Genomic DNA, 25,187 nt, shown 5'->3' on the forward strand with positions numbered 1-25,187 from the left:
ACACAGCTCAGTTTCCCTTAGTTACTCACCAAGAAGGCTTCTCCATAGGGCTTCTAAAGACAGGGCTGCTGATTCTCCCTTGGATGCATAGTCCAAGGGAGCAAGGAAAAGCCATGATGTCTTTTTTGGCTTAGCCTAAGAAGTGACATGCCATCTCACCCACCATATGCTATCGTCATACAAATCAATCATGATACAATGTGGGAAAGAGCAAGGATGTGACTACCAAGAGGAAGTAACCTTAGGATCATCTTGGTGCTGGCTACCATACCTATTGATGTCAGCCTGCATGTTCTCGTAGCATTCAATGTAAACACTTAATTCTTTTATTTTTTTAAAAATTTATTTATTTTTTATTCTAGTTTGTTATATATGACAGCAGAATGCATTACAATTCACATTACACATATAGAGCACAATTTTTCATATCTCTGGTTGTAAATAAAGTATATTCACACCACTCGTGTCATTATGCATGTACTTAGGGTAATGATGTCCACCTCATTCCACCCTCATTTACCCCATGTCCCCTCCCTTCTCCTCTCAACCCTTTGCCCTATCTAGAGTTCATCTAATCCTTTCATGCTTCCCCTCCCAACCCTACTACGAATCAGCCTCCTTGTATCAGAGAAAACATTCGGCATTTGGTTTTTTGGGATTGGATAACTTCACTTAACATTATATTCTCCAACTCCATCCATTTATCTGCAAATGCCATGATTTTATTCTCTTTTATTGCTGAGTAATATTCCATTGTGTATATGCACCACATTTTCTTTATCCATTCATCTACTGAAGGGCATTTAGGTTGGTCCCATAGTTTAGTTATTGTGAATTGTGCTGCTATAAACATTGATGTGGCTGTGTCCCTGTAGTATGCTGTTTCTAGGTCCTTGGGGTATAAACCAAGGAATGGGATAGCTGGGTCAAGTGGTGGTTTCATTCCCAGTTTTCTAAGAAATCTCCATACTGCATTCCGTATTGGTTACACCATTTTACAGTCCCACCAGCAACGTATGAATGTGCCTTTTCCCACACATCCTCGCCAACACTTATTGTTTTTTTTTTTTTTTTTTTCTTAATAGCTGCCATTCTGACTGGAGTGAGACAAAATTTTGGAGTAGTTTTGATTTGCATTTCTTTAACTACTAGAGATGTTGAACATTTTTTCATGTATTTGTTGATTGATTGTGTATCATCTTCTGAGAAGTGTCTGTTCAGTTCCTTGGCCCACTTATTGATTTGGTTATTTGTTTTTAAAACTACTTCATTCTGTCCATGGTTTTAAGTGTGACACTTGGTCACTAGGTACACATGTGCAGACATCTGTGTCTCCCAGAGGTCATAGTGGTAATAATACTGTTGCTCTTTGCCATGAGTCTAGGCCGGAGAGCAAATCCTACAGACTCTGTCCCCTAGTGCCCAGTGCTCTTTGGTCCCCTTAATATATAAGCCCTCATAGAAGAAAAAACTGAATCCAGGAGGGACACAGTTCAAGCAAAGGTGCTCCTAACTGTGCTCTTCCTCCGCCCCGCTCCGCCCCCCCATCCCACAGCACATACATCAGAAGCCCTATCTGTAGGGATCAGTGTGAAGAAATGGTGACAAAGTTGGTTTGGAGTATGTTCTGATTGGAGGTGAGGTTATCCATCTCTCTGTAAATCTGAGAAGTAAATCTGAACACAGGGAGGCATCCATGAGGAGAAGACACCAAAAGCCTTTCCCTTTACAGAGGACCTTCATGAAATCCATGAAGCAGTGGTCCTGCATGGCCATGGACCTCATCCTCCAGGAGAAGGAAAGGGTAAAGGAAAGGAAAATTTTTTTGAGTCTGTGGAGAAACCATCTACTTGGAATTTATACTTCCTGAAGACAAATAAATTGTTTGGGTTTGCACACCAGTTTCCTGTGATTTGGGTTTCTGTGAATTCATTTCTGGACTATTAAGGCTGAGGTGACCCCTGAGGTATTGCCCCTCTGGGCAATACTGTGCTGTCGAAGGTCTTTATCTTAATAAATAGTAACAGCTGCTGTTTACTGCAGGATTACTACGGCCTGGCTCTGTCATCTAATTTAGCCTTTTTCCCAAACTCAGAGAGGTGATATCACCATCAAGTTTATGGGTGAAGAAAATGCCCAGAGGGAAAGAACAACTTGTCAAGGTTGTTCTTAAAACTAGGGAGGAGATTCAAGCCCAGAAGAGCCAAAGCCTACATCCTAAATGCTCTTTTAAACTATCTACCATGCTTCGAGAGATGGATTTTTGCCAGTGATTGTCATTTTCTTCATAGGCTGTTAACAATGATCTTCCCCAGTAATACCTTTGAAGTCTTTCTGGTCAGGAAATAGGTGCTTCAGACCTGAACCCTGCCCGCATGACATTCTCGAAAGTGGCTCACTCCTGCTCATCTGTTGTTGCAGGTATTGGCAATGATGGAAAGCCTACAGGCAGCCAGTATCATGGCGATCATGGTAAAGTCATAGAATGAATAGAGGTTCTGTTTTCAATATTTCTGGATCACTTCATTGAAGGTGTGTCTCTTCTAAGCAGCATTTAGCTGGATTAAAACAATCTGATCTGAGACACGTCATTTTTTATCTTTTTAGATGTGTCATTTTTAAATAAATGGATTTAATTCATTTGTATATTTGCAATTTCTGATGTATTTGAACCTATGACCACTTTACCAATTTTTTTCTCTGCTTTTCTTTTTCTTTTCCCCTTCCTTGTCTTCTTTTGTATAATGGATATTTCTTGGTCTTTCTGTTGGTATAGAAGTAATACATTCTATTTCTACCTTTTTTTTTTGTGGTTAGATGAAATTTTTTTCTTTTCTTTTTTTTGTTTTAAACACATGAACTTAACTCTACTTTTCTACCAGGACCAGAAGTTAATTAAAATGATAATTCTCTTTCTCTTAAGACATAAAATATCTTAATTTCCCACTGCACAATTTCCTCTTAGCTTCCATGGCATACTGGTCTAGTATTTTAGTTTTTTCACACTTTTAGCTTCTCAATAGTTATGATTTACCACCCACTGAGTAACAGACTTGCCAACATATTTTATGGCCCTCTCAGTCCACTACTGCTTCTTGGATTGTGTTCCTCCATTATGGTCCATGTTCTTTCTTGCTGAAGTAATACTTTCGAAGTTCTTTCAAGTTATTTTTACACTCTGATTTCTACATTTCTACATTTCTGTCTCCAACAGAAATGTAGATTTGTCTTTAATTATGTTGCTTGAGATTTGTTACTTTCCTTCAATTTTGGAAACTCTCAGCCATTATTTCTCAACAGGGCAATGTCTGGGAGCTGGGGTTGATGTTACATAGGATGGTCAAAAATTGATCTCTGAGGAGGTAACATGGGAGCTTAGACCTAAATGATTGGAAGAGGAGTGGTCCAGGTAGAAGACAGAACAAATGCTAGGACTTGGCAGGATCCAGGGGTTGAAAGAAGACCCATGAGCCTGGGCATGGTGAGAAGAAGTGGGGCAGGAGACAAAGTTAGATCAGAGAAGGAGGTGGGGCTAGCTGTGTTAAGCTTCCTAGGCCCTTCATGGGAATTTGAGTTGAGAAAAGAAACTCAGTATGAGCTCTTGTGGCAGACACCTTGCTGTTCACCCAAATCTGTTTCTTTCTTTTAGTGCTATTATTTCCCTTGAACTTAGATGTGTTCATATGCCTGAGTTATAGAAATGGAATGAGAGCAGAAGTGAGATACATACTATTTTCTGGTCTTGATCTATAAAAAACTCCATGGGTGCTTCTCCATGCTCTTTTCCCCTTCCTAGTGGACTGTGATAAAAACATCAATTATCTATTTTTTTTTTTGAGAATTTATTTATTTATTTTTTAGTTTTTGGCGGACACAACATCTTTGTTTGTATGTGGTGCTGAGGATCGAACCCGGGTCGCACGCATGCCAGGCGAGCATGCTACCGCTTGAGCCACATCCCCAGCCCTAAAAACATCAATTATGAAAGCCACTTGTTGCAGGTTGCAGGGTTGCCATCAGTGTGGGTGCCTGAGTGACTGTATGGAGCAGGATTCTTATCTCCACCTTCAATTCAACCCTCCTGACCTGGATATCCCTGGGATGTTAATATGAAAGAAGTCAATATTAAACCATCATTTTTTTTGTTTGCTATTGTAGCATAGCCTTACTAATGCAAATAAGAGGACCTTTTCAAAGAACCCTGAAGTCCTGTGGGTCACACAAGGAAAGAATAGAAGGTTCAGAGTAATATTAAATTGCACAGATCAATAATATCAGAGATGCAATGGATTCCTGAGGGACTATTACTCCAGAAGCCCACCTTTTAGCAGATGAGGCAATGTGGCCCAAAGAAAGCTACTCTTCCTAAAGATATTCAATGGCAGAGACTGCATTATATACCAGAACCTTAGGGTTCTTTCCTTGGAATTGGGAGAGAGGGGTTCAGTGGTTATTTAGGGCTCTGCTCTTCACTGATGCCTTTAGGATGTGTCAGCAAGAACTTCAGGTAGCTGCCTCTTTACATTGTTAGATAGATATTCTCTCCCTTTTTGTGGCTGAGGATACTCAACTCCTGACAGTGATACTTTGGGCTCTAAGTTTGGGTCTCATCTGAAAATGTGAAATAACAAAAATTTGTTAATTATAAATAGTGCTTTTATCAAACTCTCCTAAAAGGCATGGATGGAGTTTAGAAAACCAAATAGGGGTGGTGTAGTGCTCTGGGACCTGCTATAAGGGGAACCATTGTCACTCTTAAATCTGAAAAGGGTGTTAGTTTCCTATGGTACTGTAACAAATTACTGCAAACTTAATGACTCAAAGCAACATGCATTTATTATCTTCTAATTAAGGGGATCAGAAATCTGAAACAGGGGTAGGAGATAAAGTTCAGTGATAGAGAGCTTGTGTAGCATGTGCAAGGCCTTGGGTTCAATCCCCACTATTGAAGAATACAAAAAAAATAGTCTGAAATGTGTCAGACACTAATGTGTTACACTGTTGTCACTGATGTCAGTTACACTGTGTTCCATCCTGAAGGCTCTAGAGTAGGATCATTTCTTTGCCTTTTCCAGCTTCTAGAGGCTTCCTGCATTCCTTGGTGCATGGCCCTTCCACCTTCAAAGCTCACAATGGCTAGTTGAATGGTTCTAATGATGGCATTTCTTTGACTTCTGCTTTCTGAGCCTGTGAATACATTGGGCCCAACTGAAGAATCCAGGATCATATCCTTATTTCAAAGTTGATGATTAGCAACCTTAGTTCCATCTGCAACCCTTGCTACATAACCCAGCATATTCACAGATTTTAGGAATTAGGATGTGGTCATCCTTGGGAGTCATTATTCTGCCTGCCACAAGGGACAAAGTCAGGGATCAATTACTGGAACCCAGGGAAGGTAACTATTGGAAAGGGTTACTTGACAGAGTGACCTTTGATAGAGATCTGGGTCTCCAAATTCGGCATGCAAATTAGTCACTGTCCTACTTGGCTTCAGGGGATCAGGAAGCTAAGGAAGGACTTGCTATACTAATTGAGAAATCAATTCTGATTAACATCAGGAGCTAGGATTACTTCTGTATTGGTGTCAATAAAGAGAATTTCCATAACTCAGGGCATTTATTTGGGCATTTCTTGGTGTTTCTATGCCCTATAACAACCAGCAGTGGAAATTACAGTAATCCACCATGGGCAGGGGAAAATAGGGACTGAATGTCAGGTTTACTCAGCCAGGCTATCAACCTGGACCAGCCAGAAGGCTCTCAGGACACAGGGAAATTTAGAATAAGTCATCATGAAGGAGAGAGATGATGACTATCAATTTTGATCTGGGACCAGCTACAACAGCAAGGACTTGTTTCACTGAATTCTCTCAGGGGATTGCTACTGACACCACCTTAAGGGACTTTATGACTAATTGCACTATACCTCCCTCTTAGGGAAGGAAATAGGGTGCATTAATGCTCACAAACAGCCCCAACTGCAGAAACCCCACTTATAATACAGTACGGGTGTCAATATAGTAGGAGAGAATGAATGGATTTGAGTGGCACAAGAGGTGGCTTATGTATGGTTCAAATCTATGTTCCTCCTCTGATTTCCTCAGCATTGATAGCCTCCTGGACTCTACTGGCTCTAGTAGGGACTGACCATCACTTTCTCTGAGAACAGGGGACCTGCACTTGATCACTAGCCATGCAGCTGAGCTGATATTCATGAACCCAGAGTTTCTGGCTCCTCTCACCACTTCTAGACTTGAAAGAAAACCTCGATGACTCTCTCTGCAGAGGCGCTGCTGCCTAACAACACCTGGAGGTGAGAAGACAATTCCTGGAGGCCGAAACTTGACTTGTGGGACCCAGGAGATGGGAGAGATTCTGACAAACAAATTCCCCTTTCCTCCCTCCAAGGCCTACACCTGAGCATCCTTTTTCTTTGCTGCCTGCTTGAGAACCATGTGTCAGATGCTTGCTGAGACTCTCTGTGGTCCTGGAGGCTTGTCATCAAGCATCAGCCAGAATGGCAGCGTGTCATTTTGTGTTTCCTTTTGTCTTTCTTGGCTTTGTTTCTTTTTTACTCATCCTTGCTGCCCTCTCTTTGCAATTCCCAAGGGTGATGGTTAATTTCATGTGTGAATTTGGCTGGGCCATGGCGCCCAAATATGTGTTCAAAACTTGTTGTAGATATTTTTGTGAGGGAGTTTATGGGTGAGATTAACATTTAAATCAGTTGACTTTGAGTAAAGCAGATTGCCCTGCTAATGTGGGTGGATCCACATTGAATCCAATCAACTGAAGGCCTCAATGGAACCGAAGGCTGACCTCCCTCTGATGAGAGGGAATTCTGTAGTGACAGCCTTGGATCTGAACAGCAGCATTGACACTTGGCTTGTGTCTAGCCTGCCAGCCTATTCAGCTTGGACTTGCCAGCTTCCATGATTGCATGAACTGGCTCCTTAAAATGAATCTCTTTCTATGTAAATGCACATCTTATTGGCTCTATTTCTTTGGAGAAATCTGGTTAAAACAACATGGAGGGCTTCAGCTCTTTTGTCCTGATTACATTTTTTGTTTTGGAGTGAATCTGGCCAAGACTAGGACCCTGCCTTTCATGGAGGCCTCATCTCCAACCCCATGTGGATGTTAATATCCCAGTTCCTAGACCCTGAGGTTCATCACCATCTACTTACTTCCCTAGTTTCGTCTCTCCCTCACTATTCTTCAATCCTCTTTCTGGGACTTGAGAATTTCCTATTATTTATTAGGTCTTATTATTTTATAAAATAATTTCCTGGAATTAATTTCCTTTATTGCCTCCTCAATTATACATTTAAAATATTATTATGTATTATCTGTATGTATTTATAGTAGGAGGGTAACTTTGGAATTCCTCATGCAATTATATGTTGCCCTTTTATAGCATTGTTCAATAATAATAAATGTGTGTGTGTGTGTGTGTGTGTGTGTGTGTGTGTGTGTGAGATAACTTCCATCATATAGGGCTTCTATTTTCCTGACCATTTCACTAATGTTGGGATATTTTCATTATACTATAATAAATCACTTTATGGTGAATATATTAATGCATAAATTTCTTTAGGTATTTAGGTTTTTATGCCCTTATGAAGATTCCAAAAAGTAGAATCACTGTATCAAAGAATACAAACATTTTAAAATCCAAATCACTCTAAAAAAAGTGCCTGCATGTGATTTTAGTCTAGACACATCTTGATTGAAGTTTGTCATTCTCTTGTATCTTCCCACTTTGATCTGTTCCCCAAAGTGAATTCTTTAGAGAACTACTCTCATCCATTAAAGATTTATCTTTACTGGTATAAATTTCTGAGGGCAGACATTTGCAAATTTTATGTTTCTGGGTATAAGGACACAGTCATGTTAATGAACAAATATTCCATATATTCTTACCATGGCTAGACCCCTTTTTTTCCTCAGTGTTGAAGATTGAACTCATGGCCTAGAACATACTAGGCAAGTACTGTACCACTGAGCTACACTCCAGCCCTATTTTTAATTTTGAGACAAGGTCTCACTAAGTTACCCACGCTGGCCTGAAACTGGTAATGAGGTGGGCAAAGTCAGTTTCTATGAAGGATATGCAAAGCCACACACACAAAAATATATATATGATTCCCAGCCAAGCACTAAAACAGACAATCTTTAAAACCATAGCTTTTCTTGAATCCATCAGGTAGATGAGACAACTATCTGCAATGAATTATGAGTCATGACAAGACCCTTGGAGGAAAGATGGAACACTTGAACTGTTTTACTTTTGTCAAAGCATGGGAGGAAGAGAAGAGATGATTGCCATGAAAGTGGGAAAAAAATTCATTAAATTTTTAATGAATCCTTAAAAGCCAGGATGGGCTACGATGGGAGCTTAGAGCCATTTCCCAGCTTTGGCACTATTGACATTTTGTGTTGGATAATTATTTGCTGTGGAAGGCCAGTCCATGCCTTGTAAGATATTTCATGGCATTCCTGTCCTCTGCCTATTAGAGGCCAGTAGCACTCCCTATCCTGGTTGTAACAATCAGAATATCTCAAGAATCCCTTGGAGGACAAAATCACCCTTGACTGAGGACTACTGGGGAAGAGACATGGGTTTCTGCGCTCACTCACAAGCTTTTTTTCTATGGGTCTCTCCAAGGGCTAATGGAAAAGACAAGGAAAGAGAGATTCCCAAATTAAGAGGCAGAGGTTGTCAGACTAGATACAAAACATGACCCAACTAATACGTTGTCCACTGGAAACTCACTTCAAATACAAAGAGATAAAAGGTTAAAAGTTAAAAGATGGAAAGGATATGTCATGGAAGCTCTATTGAAAAAAAGCTGGAAGAACTACTTCAGTGTCAATGTAAACTCCAGAACAAAGAACATTACCAGGGAGAAAGAGAAACGTTACATACTGAAAAGGGATCAAATTATCAAATAGATGTAACCATCCTAAATGTGCACAGATCCGTAGAACTTCAAAAATAAACTAAAACAACAACAACAACAACATTAAATTGGAAGGAGAAATAGTAAAATCTGCTTTTATAGCTGAAGACTTCTACATCCCTATCTCAGCAGTTGACAAAACAAATAAACAGAAAATTAGTAAGTACATGGAAGACCTGAGCAACACCATCAACCAGCTTGACCTGACATTCATATAACAATCCTCAACAAAAGCAGAATACAAATTTTTTCCCCAAATATAAATGGACCATTAATCAAGGTTGATCATATACTGGACCATAAAATAAATCCCACTAAATTTAAAATGATTGAAATCATACAAGTATGTTCTCTGGTCCCAATAGGATTAAACTAGAAGTAAATAACAAAGATACTTGGAAAATCCCTAAGTATCTGGAAATTGAATAACATACTGTTAAGTGCCCATACATCAAAAAAGAGATCACAAGGGGTTGGGAATATGACACAGTGGTAGATTGCTTGCCTGGCCTGAGTGAGGCCCTGGGTTCAATCCCCAGAACTGAGATTGAATTAAAATGAAAGCACAATATGTTGAAATTTGTAGGATGCAAATGAGTTGAGTGATTCTCTCTTTTCAAAACAGCTTGATGATTCATTTCTGGTGGATAAAAAGCATCTATAAACCAGTCTCATCCTTGGGCTTTTACTGAGAAGGGAGAGAATGATGAAGTTTTGCTAACTATTGATTTGAGTTTTTTAAGGTTTTCTATTTTCTCAAGTTTTCTTGAAGTTAAGCAGTCTGTTTATTCTCCCTCTGCAAATGTTATTCTCCCATGTTCTCTTCCAGGAAGGAAGGTAGGGTGATGCAGGACAAGAGCCCTCCACTAGAATTCAGACACACATCTCAGCCTCTGCAGGGAGGATGGGAGGATCAGGGGACGTGCTTCCTCTTGATCATTCAGGTCTGCAAGTGTCCCCTTCCCAGTAAAGCTCACTCCATAACCAGGTCTGTGACATGGAATTCATCCACAGCCTTGACATGCAATAGGGGGACTGAGAATAAACACACTGAACCAAATGCTATTTGTGCAGCTTCTTTTCCTTGGTCAGAGTCTCCCGGTGTGGTGTTTTTTTTTTTTTTTTTTTTTTTTTTTTGCCATTTTTCAAGAATTAGCTTTTAGTTTTGCTGAATATCTCTATTGTTTTCGTCTTCCTGTGGAGATGAAAGGGTGGTTGATAGTTGTTGTTAGTTAGGTTGGTAGGTAAATGGTTGTCATTCTTGCTTCCCACTCCTTTCCACTCCTTTCCACCAGTTCTCACCAGTGGAAATCAATATTTCCAGCTTAAAAAAATATTTTTAGATGTTGATGGATCTTTATTTTATTATTAATTTATGTGTGGTGCTGAGAATCGAACCCAGTGCCTTACACACATAAGCGCTCTACCACTGAGCCACAACCTCAGCCTCAATTGTCAGTTTTTAAATATATCCTTCCAGAAAGAACTTGTGTATTACTTATAAATGGTACTTATGTAGTTTCAACTCCCTTTTTATGAAAGAGTCGTATATTGCATGACTGTTGTGTTACTTTGTCACTTATCATTATAAATCTGTGCATGCCAAGATCCCTCATCTGATGAAATTACAAATTGTATTTTACAAATGTTTACTATGCTGTGATCAATCTTTTACTTGTATAGATAGTGCAATTAATACCATTTTTAATATATTACTTTTCTCATTGTAGCTATAGGACAAACTCTATCTTAGTACATTTGGGCTGTTATAACAAAATACCATGGAGTGGGTAGTTCATAAACAACAGAAACTAATTAATGTTCTGGAGGCTGGGAAGTCCAAGAAGAAGCTGCCATTTCAGGGTCAGGTGAGGGTCACTTTCTGGTTCATAGACACTGCCATCTAATTTAAAAGACAAAACAAAACGTAAAATAACCACAATAAAACAAAACTGTAAAACTTTCAGGAAGACGATTTGTTCATTCATTCAAAAATATTTTATTGAGCTTGGCATATTTATTATACTGAGCACCCGCATGGTATTGTGGGTATAACGGTGAAGTAAAAGGGAAAGTAGAGGGACAGAGTATATAGGGCTGGAAGGCTGTGGCAAGGACATCTGAAGGGCCTGCAAACCATTGGAGAATTTCTGCTAAAGAGTAACAAGATGTGACTGACTGTTTATAAGAATGCTCTCACTACTGTGCCAGAAGATAGATTGGAAAGATTCAAGGAGGAAAGGGGAGTCCCATTGGAGTCTATCTCAATAGCCTGGGCAAGGCATGATGACTTGTCCTTGTCGGGTAGTGGTGGAGGTTGAAGGAGGTTGGATGTGTTCTGACATACTTTGAAGTTGGGAAAGATATAATTTGGTGGCACTGGAGAAAAAAGAAGTTCAGTGTGAAGACTGTTAAGGCCTGAGCACCCGGGTTAACAATAGTGCCTTTTAATAAGATATTTAGTTCTGGGAGGGACAGACTGTGTACTCAGAGGCTACTTTCCACTCTTACTGAGTAACATGGTCTTAGACATGTTAAGTGAGAGATGCTTATTGGCTGTCAAGTGACCTGCTGGATAGTGCCTGAGTCTGGAGTCAGGCAAGAGGGTGAAGCCTGAGATGTCATTTGTGAGTGGTTAGTCTATAGGTGGCATGTAAGTCATGGGGCTGGGTGGCATCCCCCAGTGAGTTTGCCTTCACAGAGGAAAGAAAAGTCTGAGGTCTGAGCCTTGGAACTCCAATTTTAGAGATGGGAGGAAGAGAAGGAACTAGTGAAAAGGAGTAAGAAGAAGCATTTTCTGAGATTGGAAGAGAACCAAGAACGTTTCGAGAAGGAGTGGATTAACATAATCCCCAAATATGGATGTGTCAAAGACTGCTCAAAGGCTAAAATGAGAACTGAGCGTTTATCATTGGATTTAGCAAAATGGAGATTATCTGTGACTTTGATGGTAGTTTCAGGGGAGTGGTGGTGAGGAAAGCCTGTTTGGAATAGTTTCAAGAAAGAACAGGGGAAGAGGAGGTGGAGAGGATGTGTATATGATCTTTTTTGAGGAGTTTTCCTGTGAAGAGAACACGGAAAATGGGATGGTAGTAAGCAGAGAGGGATGCATTTTTCACAGATAGGAAATACACAGAGTGTCTGCATGCTGCTAGAAATGATCCAGTAAAGAACAATATCCTTGAGGAGATGAGGAGGAATGGGATCCAGGGAAAGAGCGAAAGCATTGGCTTTACTTGGGAGCACTGGCAGTTTATCCATATAACAGAAGGGAAAGAGAATTTGGAATATGTGTAGGGGATTGGTAATACTCTTTTAGATTGATTCTATGTCCTCAGTGCAGTAAGAAGCAAAGTCACCTGCTAAAAATGAAGGAGTGAGGGATGTTGAAAGTTTGAGGAAGAGGAGAAGTTATGAGATAATTATCCATAAAAAATAAAGGAGTGAGTCAATAAGGGGGTGAAGTAGAATTGAAGGACAGATCCCAATAATATCTCCTAAGGTCAGGGTCAGGAGTTTAGAGAAAGACCCTTCCCACGCTTGTGTTTTTCCATAGAGAACATCATTTGCTCATGTGCTATTGGAGAGTAAGTGGAGAGTTGTATTTATTCAGTGTTGGAGTTTCTGCAGTAGAGATCAAGGGAGGAAGGGAGAGAGAGAGAATAAGTACCCATGTGAGAGGAGACCATAATGATAGAATGTGGGTTTTAAGCTGGACAGTGTGAGAGCTGAGGGCATGAAGGAGTGAGAAAAATTAACAAATAGGCAGGTCAGTGGATAGCAGGTTCCACTAGGCTTGAAGAATTATTAGAATCAGAATATTGGAGGACATGTGTTGAAAATTAGATAATAGTAAAAGAGTGAGATGCTTGTCATCAAGATAACGGAAGGAATTGGGTGCAGCGGCAGTCTGTAATCTCAGCGGCTCAGGAGGCTGAGGCAGGAGGACCATGAGTTCAAAGCCAGCCTCAGCAAAAGCAAGGCACTAAGCAACTCAGTGAGATCCTGTCTCTAAATAAAATACAAAATAGGTCTGGGGATGTGGCTCAGCGGTCCAGTGTTCCTGAGTTCAATCCTTGGTACAAAAAAAAAATAAATAAATAAAATAAATAACAGAAGGAGTGATGTTATTGGTAAGAGCAGTGTCTCAGGTGTAACTGTGGAAGCAGGTGGCATAGGGAAGGGAGAAGATAGGATCACTAGGAACGCAGAAGTCAAGGGACTAAGAAGATCATACATGTGGATATTGAAGTCATAGTAATTAAGATGGAGCTAGCACTGGAGAGAGACAATGGACCAGGTGCTAAAATCTTCAAGGAAGGAGGAGTGGGAAGCTGAAGATCTGAGATGACTGCAAGAAGCAAGGGTGAAATGAATAAAGTCTACCAATACAGGAATAGTGTCAAGAATATACAAATACTCTTAAAATCAATAAGAAGCAGACAGGCAATCGAATAGAAAACAGAGAACAAACAGGCAAGCTGTAGATGAGGAACCCTGAATGGTCATCAGACATGGAGAGAGGATTAACCTTGCTGGTGGCCAGGAAAATGCAAAATAAAACAAGATGCTCTTTCATGTTTGTCCAACTGTCAAAAGTGAAATGTCTGAGAGTATGAGCTCCAGGAACAATGGGCAGGAATAGGAGCTCTCATTCAAATATAAACTGGTACCACACGGCTTTGGAAAACAGATTTGTTCCTATACAGGAAAGATCAAGATACATGTATCTTTCAACAGAACCTCCTCCTTCCAGAGATAAACTCTAGGGAAAAGCAAACACATGTGTGATGCAAGGAGATGTGCGCAGAATGTTTATGGCAGCATTATGTATAATAGATAAAAACTTAAACGACTTAATATCCCTCAACAGGAAAATGGATAAGCAAATTGTGTATATTCAAGTAATATTCTGTTTTATGGCAGTGAAAGTGAATAGGCTAGAGATACATGTGTACTGATTCAATTCTAAGAATATAAGGTTGCTGGATGTGGTGACACAGCTCTGTAATGCCTGCGACCTTGGAAGCTGAGACAGGGGGTTTGCAAGTTCAAGATCAGTCTCAGCAATTTAGTGAGACTCTGTCTCAGAATAAGAAAGGGTAGGGTTGTAGCTCAGTGTTAGAGCACCCCTGGTTTCAATTCCCGGTACAATAAAACAAAGACAACAACAATAAAGGTCTCCAAAAATGACTAAGTTGCATATTGATAAAATTAGTGTGACAATATCATTTTTGGTAAAGTTTAAAAGCAAGCAAAATTATATGAATTACTTATGAGCGCATGTGTAGTAAAAATGTAAAAGCATGGACAAAAACTGTGCACACAACTTCTGGACAGTGACCATCTCTGGAGAGGGCAGAGAGAGGGGAATCTGATCTGGAAGAGTGCAAAAGGGGGTTTCTATTCAATTTGTAATATTTTCTTTTTAAAGTAAAAGTTGATGCAAATAGGAGGGAATGTTAATAATTGTTAAATGTGGGTGATAGCTGTATTATGCTGTTTTTTCCCCCATGAATTCAAATATTTCATAACAGATGAGCTGAGTATGCAAGGATGAAACTCCCAGAGAAGGGCTAAACCCCACTGTCAATTTGCAAGCATTTCTGAGAGCCAAAGAGTTGCATAACAGTGCCCTTGATGTTAGAGCACTTGCAGAGAAAGAGCAGAATTTCCAAATGGATGTCGGAAAGAGGAAGATGCCATTGGTAGAAACATCTAATGCATCATAACAAACATTTCTCAAGAGAAGTCAGAAATGGTACTGGTGATTTGATTGAATTTGGCAAAAATTTGAATTTGGTTGAATTTGCCAAAAACCTGAGGAAATATTTCCCCATGGCCATAGCTCTCTAAGACTTTAATTGGTGATAGCATTATCTTAGGCTCTCTCTTTGCCAGAGTCATTTGGATACAGATCTTTTCCTATTTGGCGTGATATTTATTTATTTAACAAATTGGTACTGATGGCTTCCTTGGCACCTGGGAATGCCTCCAGGATTTTCCTTTAGCAGGAAACTGGGGCAGCTTTGAAAGCAGGATATTGTCTTAGGAGGAGTTATTTGGGGTTATTAGAGGTGGTTTTAAGTACATAGTATTTTACTGAAATGATGTCATGACTCATCAAGAGGGCTTGGAGTGTGGTGGGAAAGGAATAAGGTGAGCTTAAGGGTGTGTCTGAACTGACAAGGAAGACTAGGGGAGAACTCTTATATAGTGGACTCCTGGAGCTAGCCACATAGCTGCACGATTTCAGAAAAGCTGAGTCCATTTGTCCCAGGTAGGTATGCTTGTTCCCTCTCTGGGTCCCCCTGGGGACAGTAGGCTGCAAGGCTGGAGCTGCCAGAGGCCACTAGGATACACACTTCTTTCCTCAGCACAGTTCTGTTCTTCAAGGCTCTCAGGAGACTCTGTGGTCAGTGAACTCCACTGGTCACCACCAGGAGTGTCAGACTGGAAAGAGAAGGTCTTAAGGCCTGAACTTGAGTCCTTATTTCTTTTGTATCCAGAGACAAAAGGTCAAATCCACATTCTCCTCTGCAGTAGCAAGTCTCAGATACCACCATAGATACTTGTGAGCTGAGCTATCCCCACTCTCTGAGACACTGGGCCGTTGTAGAATATCCTTCAGTTTGGGTTTATCTGATGTTTTCTTCATGATTGTCTTTGGGGAAAATATCACCGGGTATGATTTATGTGGTGCTGATCATATGGTTAATGGTTGGGAAGTGTCTGTCATGTTTCTCTACTGTAAAATCCCTCTTTTCCCCTCTCCTATATTCTTTGGAAATGAGACTGCAAGTCCAGCTCACCTTCAAGGTGATTAAGATCCCCTTCTTATAATATCTGCCTATAATATTTGGAATTTTTCTGTAAAGAAAAATTTATTTATTTAGTTACTTAGTTATTTAAGCCATCATTTAGTTATTTATTTAATCTTTTTTGTTTTTTTTTGATAGTAGTGTGAACACACATATATTTATTTTATACTTTGAGGTAAAATAAATCAACAAATTGAGTTAAAATTCAATACCTTATTTTCTTGCTCAAATTCGTCGAGTTTTGGCTACTGGGATCTCTGCAAGTTTGGCTCCTGTGTTCTTTTGCTATGCCTCCAGTTTTTAATGTTTATTTATTTATTTAGCAATTGCTTGTTTTCTGGCACTAAAGATGCATTTTTCCTTTCCTAGCCCGAGGACCTGCTATTCCTCCAAGTAGTAACTGGAAAAATCAACTTTTAAATGTAAAAATAATGTATGCTTTTTTCATAGAAAATTTGGGAAATTAATACAAGGGAAAAAAATTCAAGGGAAAATTTAAACTTTAATTTAAACTATAGTTTAATTTTCAAGGGAAAAATTAAACTATAGTTTTGTGACCAGAAGAAAACCATTTTTAGAATCTGATATATTTTTCTATTCTCTTGTTTTTATTCCCAAATTCATGACTTCTGCTTAAATTTATATTTTCATTCTTTTCACTTGAGTTTGTCAGCATTTCTCTTTTATTAACTTCTTAAATTGAAATATTATTTTATTGTTTTAAATTATTTCCTTTCTGGAAAAAAAATGTATTTAAGGCTGCATTTTCTTCTCTGGGAATTGCCTTGATCATGTCCCGTGGCATTTGTTCTTCTGCAAAGTCCCACCCCAGCTATATTAGTTTATTAATAATTTCTTTAAAGGCTTCCTCTCCAGACATGGTCACATTTTGAGGCATTGGTGATTAGGGCCTGGACATATGACTAGTGAGGGGACATGATTTAGACTCCAACACTCCTTGAGATGAACAAGATTGAACTTGCTTTGAAAGCCAGAGATTTAGATAGAAAGTGCATGATTGTTTAAAGCTTTGATGTAGAACAGATATGAACTTGTCTATTTTTAGAGGCTTATGGTTTTTTTTCCCTCTAGGAAAGGTCAGGTTAGCTTTCTGTATTAATTCCCTACTTAATGGTGCCTAAACCACTCAAAAAATGGAATAAGAATTAAATCAAGGTGAAAAATGGGCACTAAAGAAATGATTACCTCTTCTAGACATTAGGGCCCAGAAAGAAGTTCGTCTTCCTGAGCATGACTGTCATTTATTTACATAAAATTGCTAATTTGTTAAAACCTCCAGGAGCCCTCTTTCATCCCTGGCCTCACTCTTTATTCCACCTTATCTAGGTCCCTTCTATGCTGGTCACCTCTCTATTTCCATTACAGGCCCAATCTCACTAGACTCTATGCCTGGATAGCTTCTCAGGCTGTTAGAGTCCCAAGCACCATCCCACTTGCCCCAAAAGCCCTGTATACCTCCTCCAGCCCTGGGCTGCCACTCTCAGTCCTTATAAATGATATATCATTTATAAGGAACAGGCATTTGTGTCTCAAGAGCCAAGATTGTGCCTGCAAACTATTGCTGCTCAGAAGCAGCCCTCACCAGTAACTGATGGGAGTTGGAAATATAACCCATGGAGGTGGCTAGTGGTTCTGGTTTGCATGGGAGTTCCCTGGAATGCAGATCTTTCAGTGCTAAACCTGTAATCCTGGGAAACTGGGATAATTGGCCACCCTAAGTCTCCAGTTCCCTTGGATTAACTCTAAAATTTGAAACACTTGCTCAGAATTTCTTAGTAGGATTGAGCTCCAGTTGCTCATAGAGATAACCTATTTGATTATGTGTGCTTGGTCATTTAAATTCTTTTCCATCCCACTCTCTTCATTCTCCTAGCGTAGCTTCCCAGGGCCACCTCCAAAACAACTACTTACCTTGCAGTAAGTAAGGCAGCCAGCCTTAGGTAATTATTGCTCCTTGGTCTCCCATTAGTTGGTGAGGGATTTGAGGTGAATGTTGTGGGCTGAGAGACAGCTGTTTCAGGTATGAGGTGTCACTGATGTGGTTACAATGACACAAGGCCATGAGATCTTTGGGCAGGTAAGCATGGACAGTATGGACTGGAGGTCAGAAGGAGGCAGGGATAGACGATCTATGAAAGTTTTTTGAACGTAGGGAGTAACTGGACTTTATTTAGAGTTGATTGAGAGTCATGTGTGGTGAGGGAAAGCAACTTGCCTGTCAGACATACTGATCAGTTTAGATCTCTGACAGGGAGGCTACTACTGTTTTTTTAGGTGAGGACATGAAGAGAGAGAAAGTTGCAGCAGGCTGGGGAAAGGTCAGAAACTGAAGATGTTGAGAAAAAAACAAGTTCAATGCTCAAGGGCTGGGGATATAGCCTAGTGGTAGAGCATATTCTTAGCATGTGCTAGGTCCTGGGTTCCATCTCCAGAACCACCAAAAAAAATTTTTTTTTAATATACAAGTTCAATGTTCTGATGTTGGATGTGTAGAGGAAGTACAGAGGTAACTCTGAGAAGAATATAAAGCCAGGAATGATGGTGCACAACTAAAATCTCAGCTATTCAGGAAGCTAAAGCAGGAGGATCTCAAGTTCAAGGCCAGGCTGGGCAGCTTAGTGAGATCCTGTCTTAAAATGAAAACTAAAAAGGTCTGGGGATATGGCTTAGGGATAGAGCACTTGCCCACCATGCATGAGGTTCAGAATCACAAAAAGAACAAAACAAAAACAAAAGAATATGGTGATAGTCTTTATTTGGAGGTGTGGAGATGGGTTAGGTAAATACCCCTTAGGCTTCTACCATGAGCCACTGCCATGCTTGGCCCTGTCTGCCTCAGTGGGGTAGTTCACTATAGGTCAGGGGAGCCTGCCTGGGGAGTTGGCCACAGAAAGGACATGGATGGCTCTATAGCTTCCTGGTAAGTTTGGAGGATGGTGGGACACCTATCAGAGACTTCAGTGGAGTCTCCCTAGAGGATGCAGGACGACACAGGTCCTAATGTGTTCTGTAATGTGATTGTCTCCCCAGGTTCTTCCCCTGAGAAGTTTTGTGTTCCGGAAGACGGCCAGATAACAACTTCCACCCATGTTCAGGGCGTTATCATGGACCTTGGGGGGTCTTCATTGCTCCTCCATCCCTCTATCAATAAGAATGTTCAGTGAAAGAGCAGATAAGAGCCGCTCCCTGGCTGATAAAGTGGCGGTGATCACCGGATCTACTAAAGGGTGGGTGAATGGAAGTCCCTGACTGCCTCATGACCAGATGTCACTATAGTCCTGCTCATCTCAGGTATCCCTGCCTGCTCAGGGTCCCTATCTCATCACACAGCTCTGGTATTTAACTCCAAAACTCTCCCTAAAATATCTGGTTTCTGAGCTCCAAGAATGAGGTGGTCAGAAAACCAGTTATTCTGAGTCAATCAGAGCAGCATGTGAAGCTAGTCTTTACCATTTACTGGCTGGGTAATCCCCAGATATTTAACTTATTGCCACCAGGACAGCCCTCTTGCCCACATCCTTCATAGCCCCCCGTGGCCACGGTCTTTCGGCATCCTCATCTAATAGAGAGAAGCCCAATTCCTATTGTGTTTCAGACTCAGGGGTTTCACTGACAGCAGAATGCCCACTGGCACTGGGGAACAGACAGGGCAATGTCTCAAGAGCAGTGCCAAGAGTTTTCATGAACAAATCTTCATTTCTTCCTGTGTCCCTTCAAAGCCATCCTCTGAAGGGACAGAAGCCATGCTTTCATGTGCTCTGGCTGCCAGAATGAGCGGCAGTCTATAATAAGTCCTTACCACAGGTAGAAGGAGGGGAGGTTTCTGGATTTTGTGTTTTAGGGGCATCATCTTCCTTTTGACCTTTTGTGGTCTATAATAGCACCAATTTAGACCACTGTATTTTAGAATTGTTTAGTAATTATTGACTTCCCAGATCCCTGTGGTGTTTTAAACCTTTGTGTGTGTTCCCAATACTTAGCCTCCACAATAGATGAATACTTTCAAAATTCTAAGCTACCTGGATGGTTTCTACAGGATAGTGGGAACATGCCTTGTGCCCTTCCTTTATCTTAACCAGACCAAGTCAAGAGTGCTCAGCCCTCCTTAATGTAAGGAAACAGGCAGAGAGCATGCTCTTCAGCAGAAAAGTTTTTAAGTTGCAGAGCGGAGCAAAGCTGTTAGGCTTAGAGAAAGCACGATTTATGTCAGAACTCTCTGGTTAGAACAAAGGGAAAAAATGCTGGGCAGTTAAAAAGACTCTCTACAATTTAGGCCTGGTGCCCAGCAAGTTTACAACTGTTCTGATGGAACATTACTTTTTAAAGCTCCTTTTAGCAAATTTGATATGGAAATATCCTTATCTATAAAATATTATTATTGTACATAAAGTTGTGAGAATTAAATGAGGGAGGTTTTGTGAAGACCTGATATGTAGTAGGCATTAAATAATTCCTTTTCCCTGCTCAGAGGACTTGGAGGCAGCTCTTAGACAACACCAGGAACTCAATCTGCATCTAAGTATCAGGTTTGAAAAAGCAGTTTGGGGAAAGGTGAGGTCATCTTATTCTCTGTCTGCAGGATTGGCTTTGCCATTGCCAGGCATCTGGCCCAGAATGGGGCCCATGTGGTCATCTGTAGCCGGAAGCAGTGGAACGTGGACCAGGCAGTGACCACTCTTCAGAAGGAGGGACTGAGCGTGACAGGCACTGTGTGCCATGTGGGGAAGGCTGAAGACCGAGATCGACTGGTGGCTAAGGTGAGAGGCTGAGGAATGGATCAATTGGGAATATGCAGATCCAGCTCTGGCAAGAAGAGTCGGGGTCTTTAGCATGGATTCTAGGCCAATAACATATGCAGCCCAGGACAGGGACCTGGTCAGAGAAAAAGCAAATGGACACCAGAAGTTTTCTGACAGGAGGGAACCTTCATGATTAGACTAGAGCCATGCCAATCTGATGACCAAGAGCTGGGCATGACACAGCATCTTGCTAGAGACTCAAAACCTCAGATCTTGCCAGGCTGCTGAATTGGAATCTGCATTTTTACAAAATCTTCAAGTTAATCCAAGTTCATGTTGAAGTCTAAGCAGCACAGCTCTAGCACCTATGTGTACTGAGTTAGGAGTCTGCTAGACTACTCTGGGGTAGGAGATTTTCCTGTGGGACTACCCTTAGAAGAGGCAAGTTGTGAACCTGATGGGATGTAGAATGGGCATATACTTTTGATATGTCAGATCGAAGGAAGAATCTTCCAGAGCAGAGGGAGCAAAGAGAAGGAAATAATTATAAATGGAAGAGATGAAAGTGGGGATACTTCATAAGTGAAGATCTGGGTCAGTGGGGCCCAGGGATCAACCAGGTGTCCTATGGGGGCAGAAAGCTGATGTTTCCAAAGAGGAGAGGCACAATCAGTTCAGTCCACCTCTGATTGCCAGGATCTGATTCTGCTCCTGGACAGCTCCAGGATGGCCAGACAGGGGTTAGATATTTCCTCTGGGTCATTTTTACCATTTATCCATTCCTTCATCCACAGCTTATGTCATTTCTTCCACAGGCCCTAGAGCACCATAAGGGCATTGACTTCCTGGTGTGTGTGGCGGGGGTCAATCCCTTGGTGGGGAGCACTCTGGGAGCCAGTGAGCAAGTCTGGGACAAGGTGAGGACTGGGCGTAGGGTTTTACCCATCCTGCATGGCACTCCATCCACATGTTTGCCACATGCATGTGTGCACACGGCTCCCATATACCACCATCAATAGTGGCTCTAGTGCATGGGATTAGGGCTCACTGGAGCCATCAGTAGGCTCAACAGGCACTGACCATGTCCATCCTATGTCAGACTCCAGAAACTTCCTCTATATCAGCTCTCTTTGTGTTGGTCCCAGCTGTAAAGTCCTGAGATGCCCAGATTTCTGGGTCTGTTCGTGGCAGATACCCTCTCCAGCTCAGGTATCTGAAGCTACCACAATCTAAACTCTCAATTTGGCTGTCCCAAGAAACACAGTGCCTTGGCTACTTGCCCCAGTTATGAAGCTTCATTCCTGCTCTGACCATTGATTTCCAAGTGACCAGGGAGAGTGGGCCCTGAGCAGATGAAATTGCTCTCTCCCCGCTGCCTTTCTCTATATTCTTTCTGATTTCAGATCCTGGACGTGAATGTGAAGGCCCCGACCCTGCTGCTGAGCCAGCTGCTGCCCCACATGGAGAGCAGGGGGTGAGGGCATGAGAGGAATGGGTGGGGCAGACATTGGTCTTTCCTACCCCAAGAAAGCACTTGGGGTAGGGGCCCATGAAGTAGAGGATTATGGGAGAGATGACAGGTGTGTCTTTTGGGAAACATTCTGTTTCCAGACCTACTTTCCTTCCCCGAGGATGTGACAGTTGTGTTGAAGAGAAGCATTGGCTGGGAGGAGTCAGAACTTACCTTTCTGTTCCTTAAAGGATATTTCACGAACCCTTAGATTATTACATCACAGAAAATGGCAGGAATTTTGCCCCTTGAGTGGTAGTTGCAGGAACAAAGTTTCCAGAGAGAAGTAGCCTGGGGTCCCCTGTTCTGATTCCCTAACTCTTACCCTCCTCTCTGGGCCATCTCACCTGTTTTTTTTCTGGTCAGAGGCACTGTGGGTTTGCTCTTTCTCACCTTCCCCTACAGAGCCTGGCTCTTCTGTGTCCTGTGGCCACCAAGGGGCAAGCCAAGCTGGGACTCATGAGTGACACCCTGACCCCATAGGGGTCTCTACTGACACATGAACATTACTGGGATTCTGGGAGTGCTGCCTCTCACTAGGCAGGGCCCCAAGGGACACCACTCTGGCTGTGCTTATTGGGTGGTACTGACCTTTAACTTAAAGGTCCAGCTTCTCCCCGGTGTTCCAAATTGTTCCCCAACACTTATGCTTTTCACCATGAATGCTGAGCTAGTTTTCTCTTAGCATGAGCTCATATAATCTCTTAGTTAACCTCATCTATCATCCCATTTCCTTTTCTCCTCATAGGGGAGGCTCTGTGGTTCTGGTCTCATCTGTGGCAGCTTATATGCCAATATCAGTGAGTATGAGATCCTCAGGTGGAGCTGGGGGGCATCTGAGTTGGTTTCTTGTGAGACCCTGCAGTGGGGTGAGGGGGAACTGGCTGTTGATACCAGATAAAGTGAGCTTGAGATATGTACCAGTGGCATAACACCCTGAATGCTACAGACCGGGTATTCTACTTTCATTCTGTCATGTTATCTCTGAAACCCAGGGTGTTAGGCCATTTATTCAGGGTAAGCATAGTTAGTTTGCATTACTGCAAGGACTGGACCCTGGATCTCCTAATTCCAGTTTCCTAAGTGGATGTTCTAAAGTGTAGTGCAGCTTTCTCTGTGTCAAGTTTGGCCACACATGGCAGCAATCTGCTGACATTTCCTTAAGTATGAGGAGCCCCTTCATCTCAGAATTTCACTCCTTGAAAATCCCTGTGAAGACATGAGGGGTGGGGGAGGAATTTTTGTTGGGGCCTAGAGTCAGGCATATTTTCTTAGTCTGTGACTCAGGGTCACAGTTTTGTTTGAATAAGACCCCTTCTTCCCATGCAGACCTACTAGTTTTCTTTCTTTTGCTTTACAGAAGCTGGGAGTCTATAACACCAGCAAGACGGCCCTGTTGGGCCTCTGTAAGTCTCTGGCCATGGAGCTGGCTCCAAAAGGCATCCGAGTGAACAGCATAGTACCAGGACTGATCAAGACTGACTTTATCCAAATGGTGACTATGACAAGTGGCTCCTGCTCCCAGTCCCCACAACCACAGTCTCAGTGGTCCTTTCCCTGGCTGGGCTCCTGTCGGAACTGAGGCCCCCAGAGACCACATACCTACTAGAGCCTCAGTCCAGGCTCATCACTGAGAGGCTGTGCCCTCTGGCTTCAGAACCAGCAGCGCCCCCTTTCCTGCAGAAGAATGGGGGTCTTAATCCTCTGTGGGGAGCAGACCAGAGCCCTACCTCACTGCCAGAACAGGATCTTCCCCCAGAGAGGCATTAGTGGGCCATGATGCTCTTCCCATCACCCCCCACCCCCAAATCCATCCCCACCCCTACCAATATCCCTCTGCCTAATGCTGACTCTGAAATCTTTCCCTAGGAGAAAACATTGCCGTACACGCTATCTGATTTGAACAAAATCTATGGATTGCAGCGGTAGGTGGGGTTTGGGGCTTTAGAGGTCAGTGTCTACCTCAAGGGAAATTCAATTTCAAGAAGAGACAGATACTTGATCTTCTTTCAGTCTACTGGCTGTTCTCCTTTCTAGGGGGGCACGGCACAGTCCTGGGTGGGGGGCAGAAGGGTGGATGTGAGCTCACTATGACCATCTGTGGAGCCTGGTGAGGTATTGGCTTATTGGGGTGAATGCTAGGCCACCTCTGGCCCAGCAAAACCTGAGGTCACAGTTCAATACTGCAAAGGCTGTGACCTCAGCTCTTCTCTGTTTTATTCAGGCTTGGGGAGCCAGAGGACTGTGCGGGGATTGTATCCTTCCTGTGCTCTTCAGACGCCAGCTATATCACTGGGGAGAACATCACAGTGGCTGGCTACTCTCCTAAGCTGTGAAGAGAGTGTGACGCTAAGAAAGTGGGGCTGTGGTCCTCAGTGGAAAATGAGGGGTTTGGCAGGGAATAGGGAGGTGGGGAGCCTTAGAGTCTGTAGCATCCAGGGTCAGATAGGGAAACATGCTCAGGAAACTAGAAGGCAGGTGTTGAAACTTTTCATGTGAAAATAAACATTTTGAAACATCTAATCTGAGCTCACTCCTGTTTTGGCTAGTAATACACGAGCAGTCCTCTTGATCTAGAAGCCACTCCTTGATCAATCTCTTCCCTTTTCTCTGTCCCTCAACCCTAAGAATTTTTACCCCTCCCTCCCTCCCTTCATTCCTTTCCCATGGAGTTGGAAATTGGGCTGTATACTTCCCATCTTTCCCTCCAGATTCACTTGTCTATGCTGGTCTACTCAGTACCTTAGGAGGACCCGTGGCCTGACTGATGGTCCCTAGATCTCTGGCCTGCAGCTGGGTTTGGTCAATGGGAGGCACTAAGAAGAGATTGGAGGGCAGAGGAGAGTGAGATCAGATAATTTGTTTCTCAGCCTCCCTTCTGATTGCCATATATGGGCTATTCTGTCTGCAATTTTCTGCAGGTAGATTTCCATAACCACGTCTACCTGTCCTTCAGGCCTAGGTAATGCCTCCCTGCTGCTGTTGGCCCTGAGGTGCTGCTTTATACCTTATTAGATGTGCTAATTCTGTCCACTCATTCGTAATTGCTTTTTGTTTAAATTACATTTAAAACCTTTTTAACTGAAACATAATAATTGTACAAATATGTGGAGTACAATGTGATGTTTTGA

The 25,187-nt window shown here is 42.0% G+C and overlaps 1 protein-coding gene across 1 annotated transcript in view; it reads left to right on the top strand.

Annotated features, from left to right (window-relative positions):
- LOC143394602 (dehydrogenase/reductase SDR family member 2, mitochondrial-like) overlaps nt 1-24,392 on the top strand; it is a 56,822-nt gene extending 32,430 nt beyond the window's left edge. Inside the window, exons 4-13 of the mRNA XM_077109057.1 lie at nt 1,733-1,804; nt 2,422-2,472; nt 18,886-19,034; nt 20,387-20,564; nt 21,362-21,463; nt 21,950-22,020; nt 22,805-22,856; nt 23,417-23,551; nt 23,926-23,981; nt 24,281-24,392. Coding sequence (XP_076965172.1) covers nt 1,733-1,804; nt 2,422-2,472; nt 18,886-19,034; nt 20,387-20,564; nt 21,362-21,463; nt 21,950-22,020; nt 22,805-22,856; nt 23,417-23,551; nt 23,926-23,981; nt 24,281-24,392 — 978 coding nt within the window. The remainder of the gene's footprint in view (nt 1-1,732; nt 1,805-2,421; nt 2,473-18,885; nt 19,035-20,386; nt 20,565-21,361; nt 21,464-21,949; nt 22,021-22,804; nt 22,857-23,416; nt 23,552-23,925; nt 23,982-24,280) is intronic.
- Nucleotides 24,393-25,187: the final 795 nt, after the last annotated feature.

This window comes from Callospermophilus lateralis, chromosome 3, assembly GCF_048772815.1.
Source record: "Callospermophilus lateralis isolate mCalLat2 chromosome 3, mCalLat2.hap1, whole genome shotgun sequence".
In the NCBI taxonomy this organism is placed as follows: Eukaryota; Metazoa; Chordata; class Mammalia; order Rodentia; family Sciuridae; genus Callospermophilus; species Callospermophilus lateralis.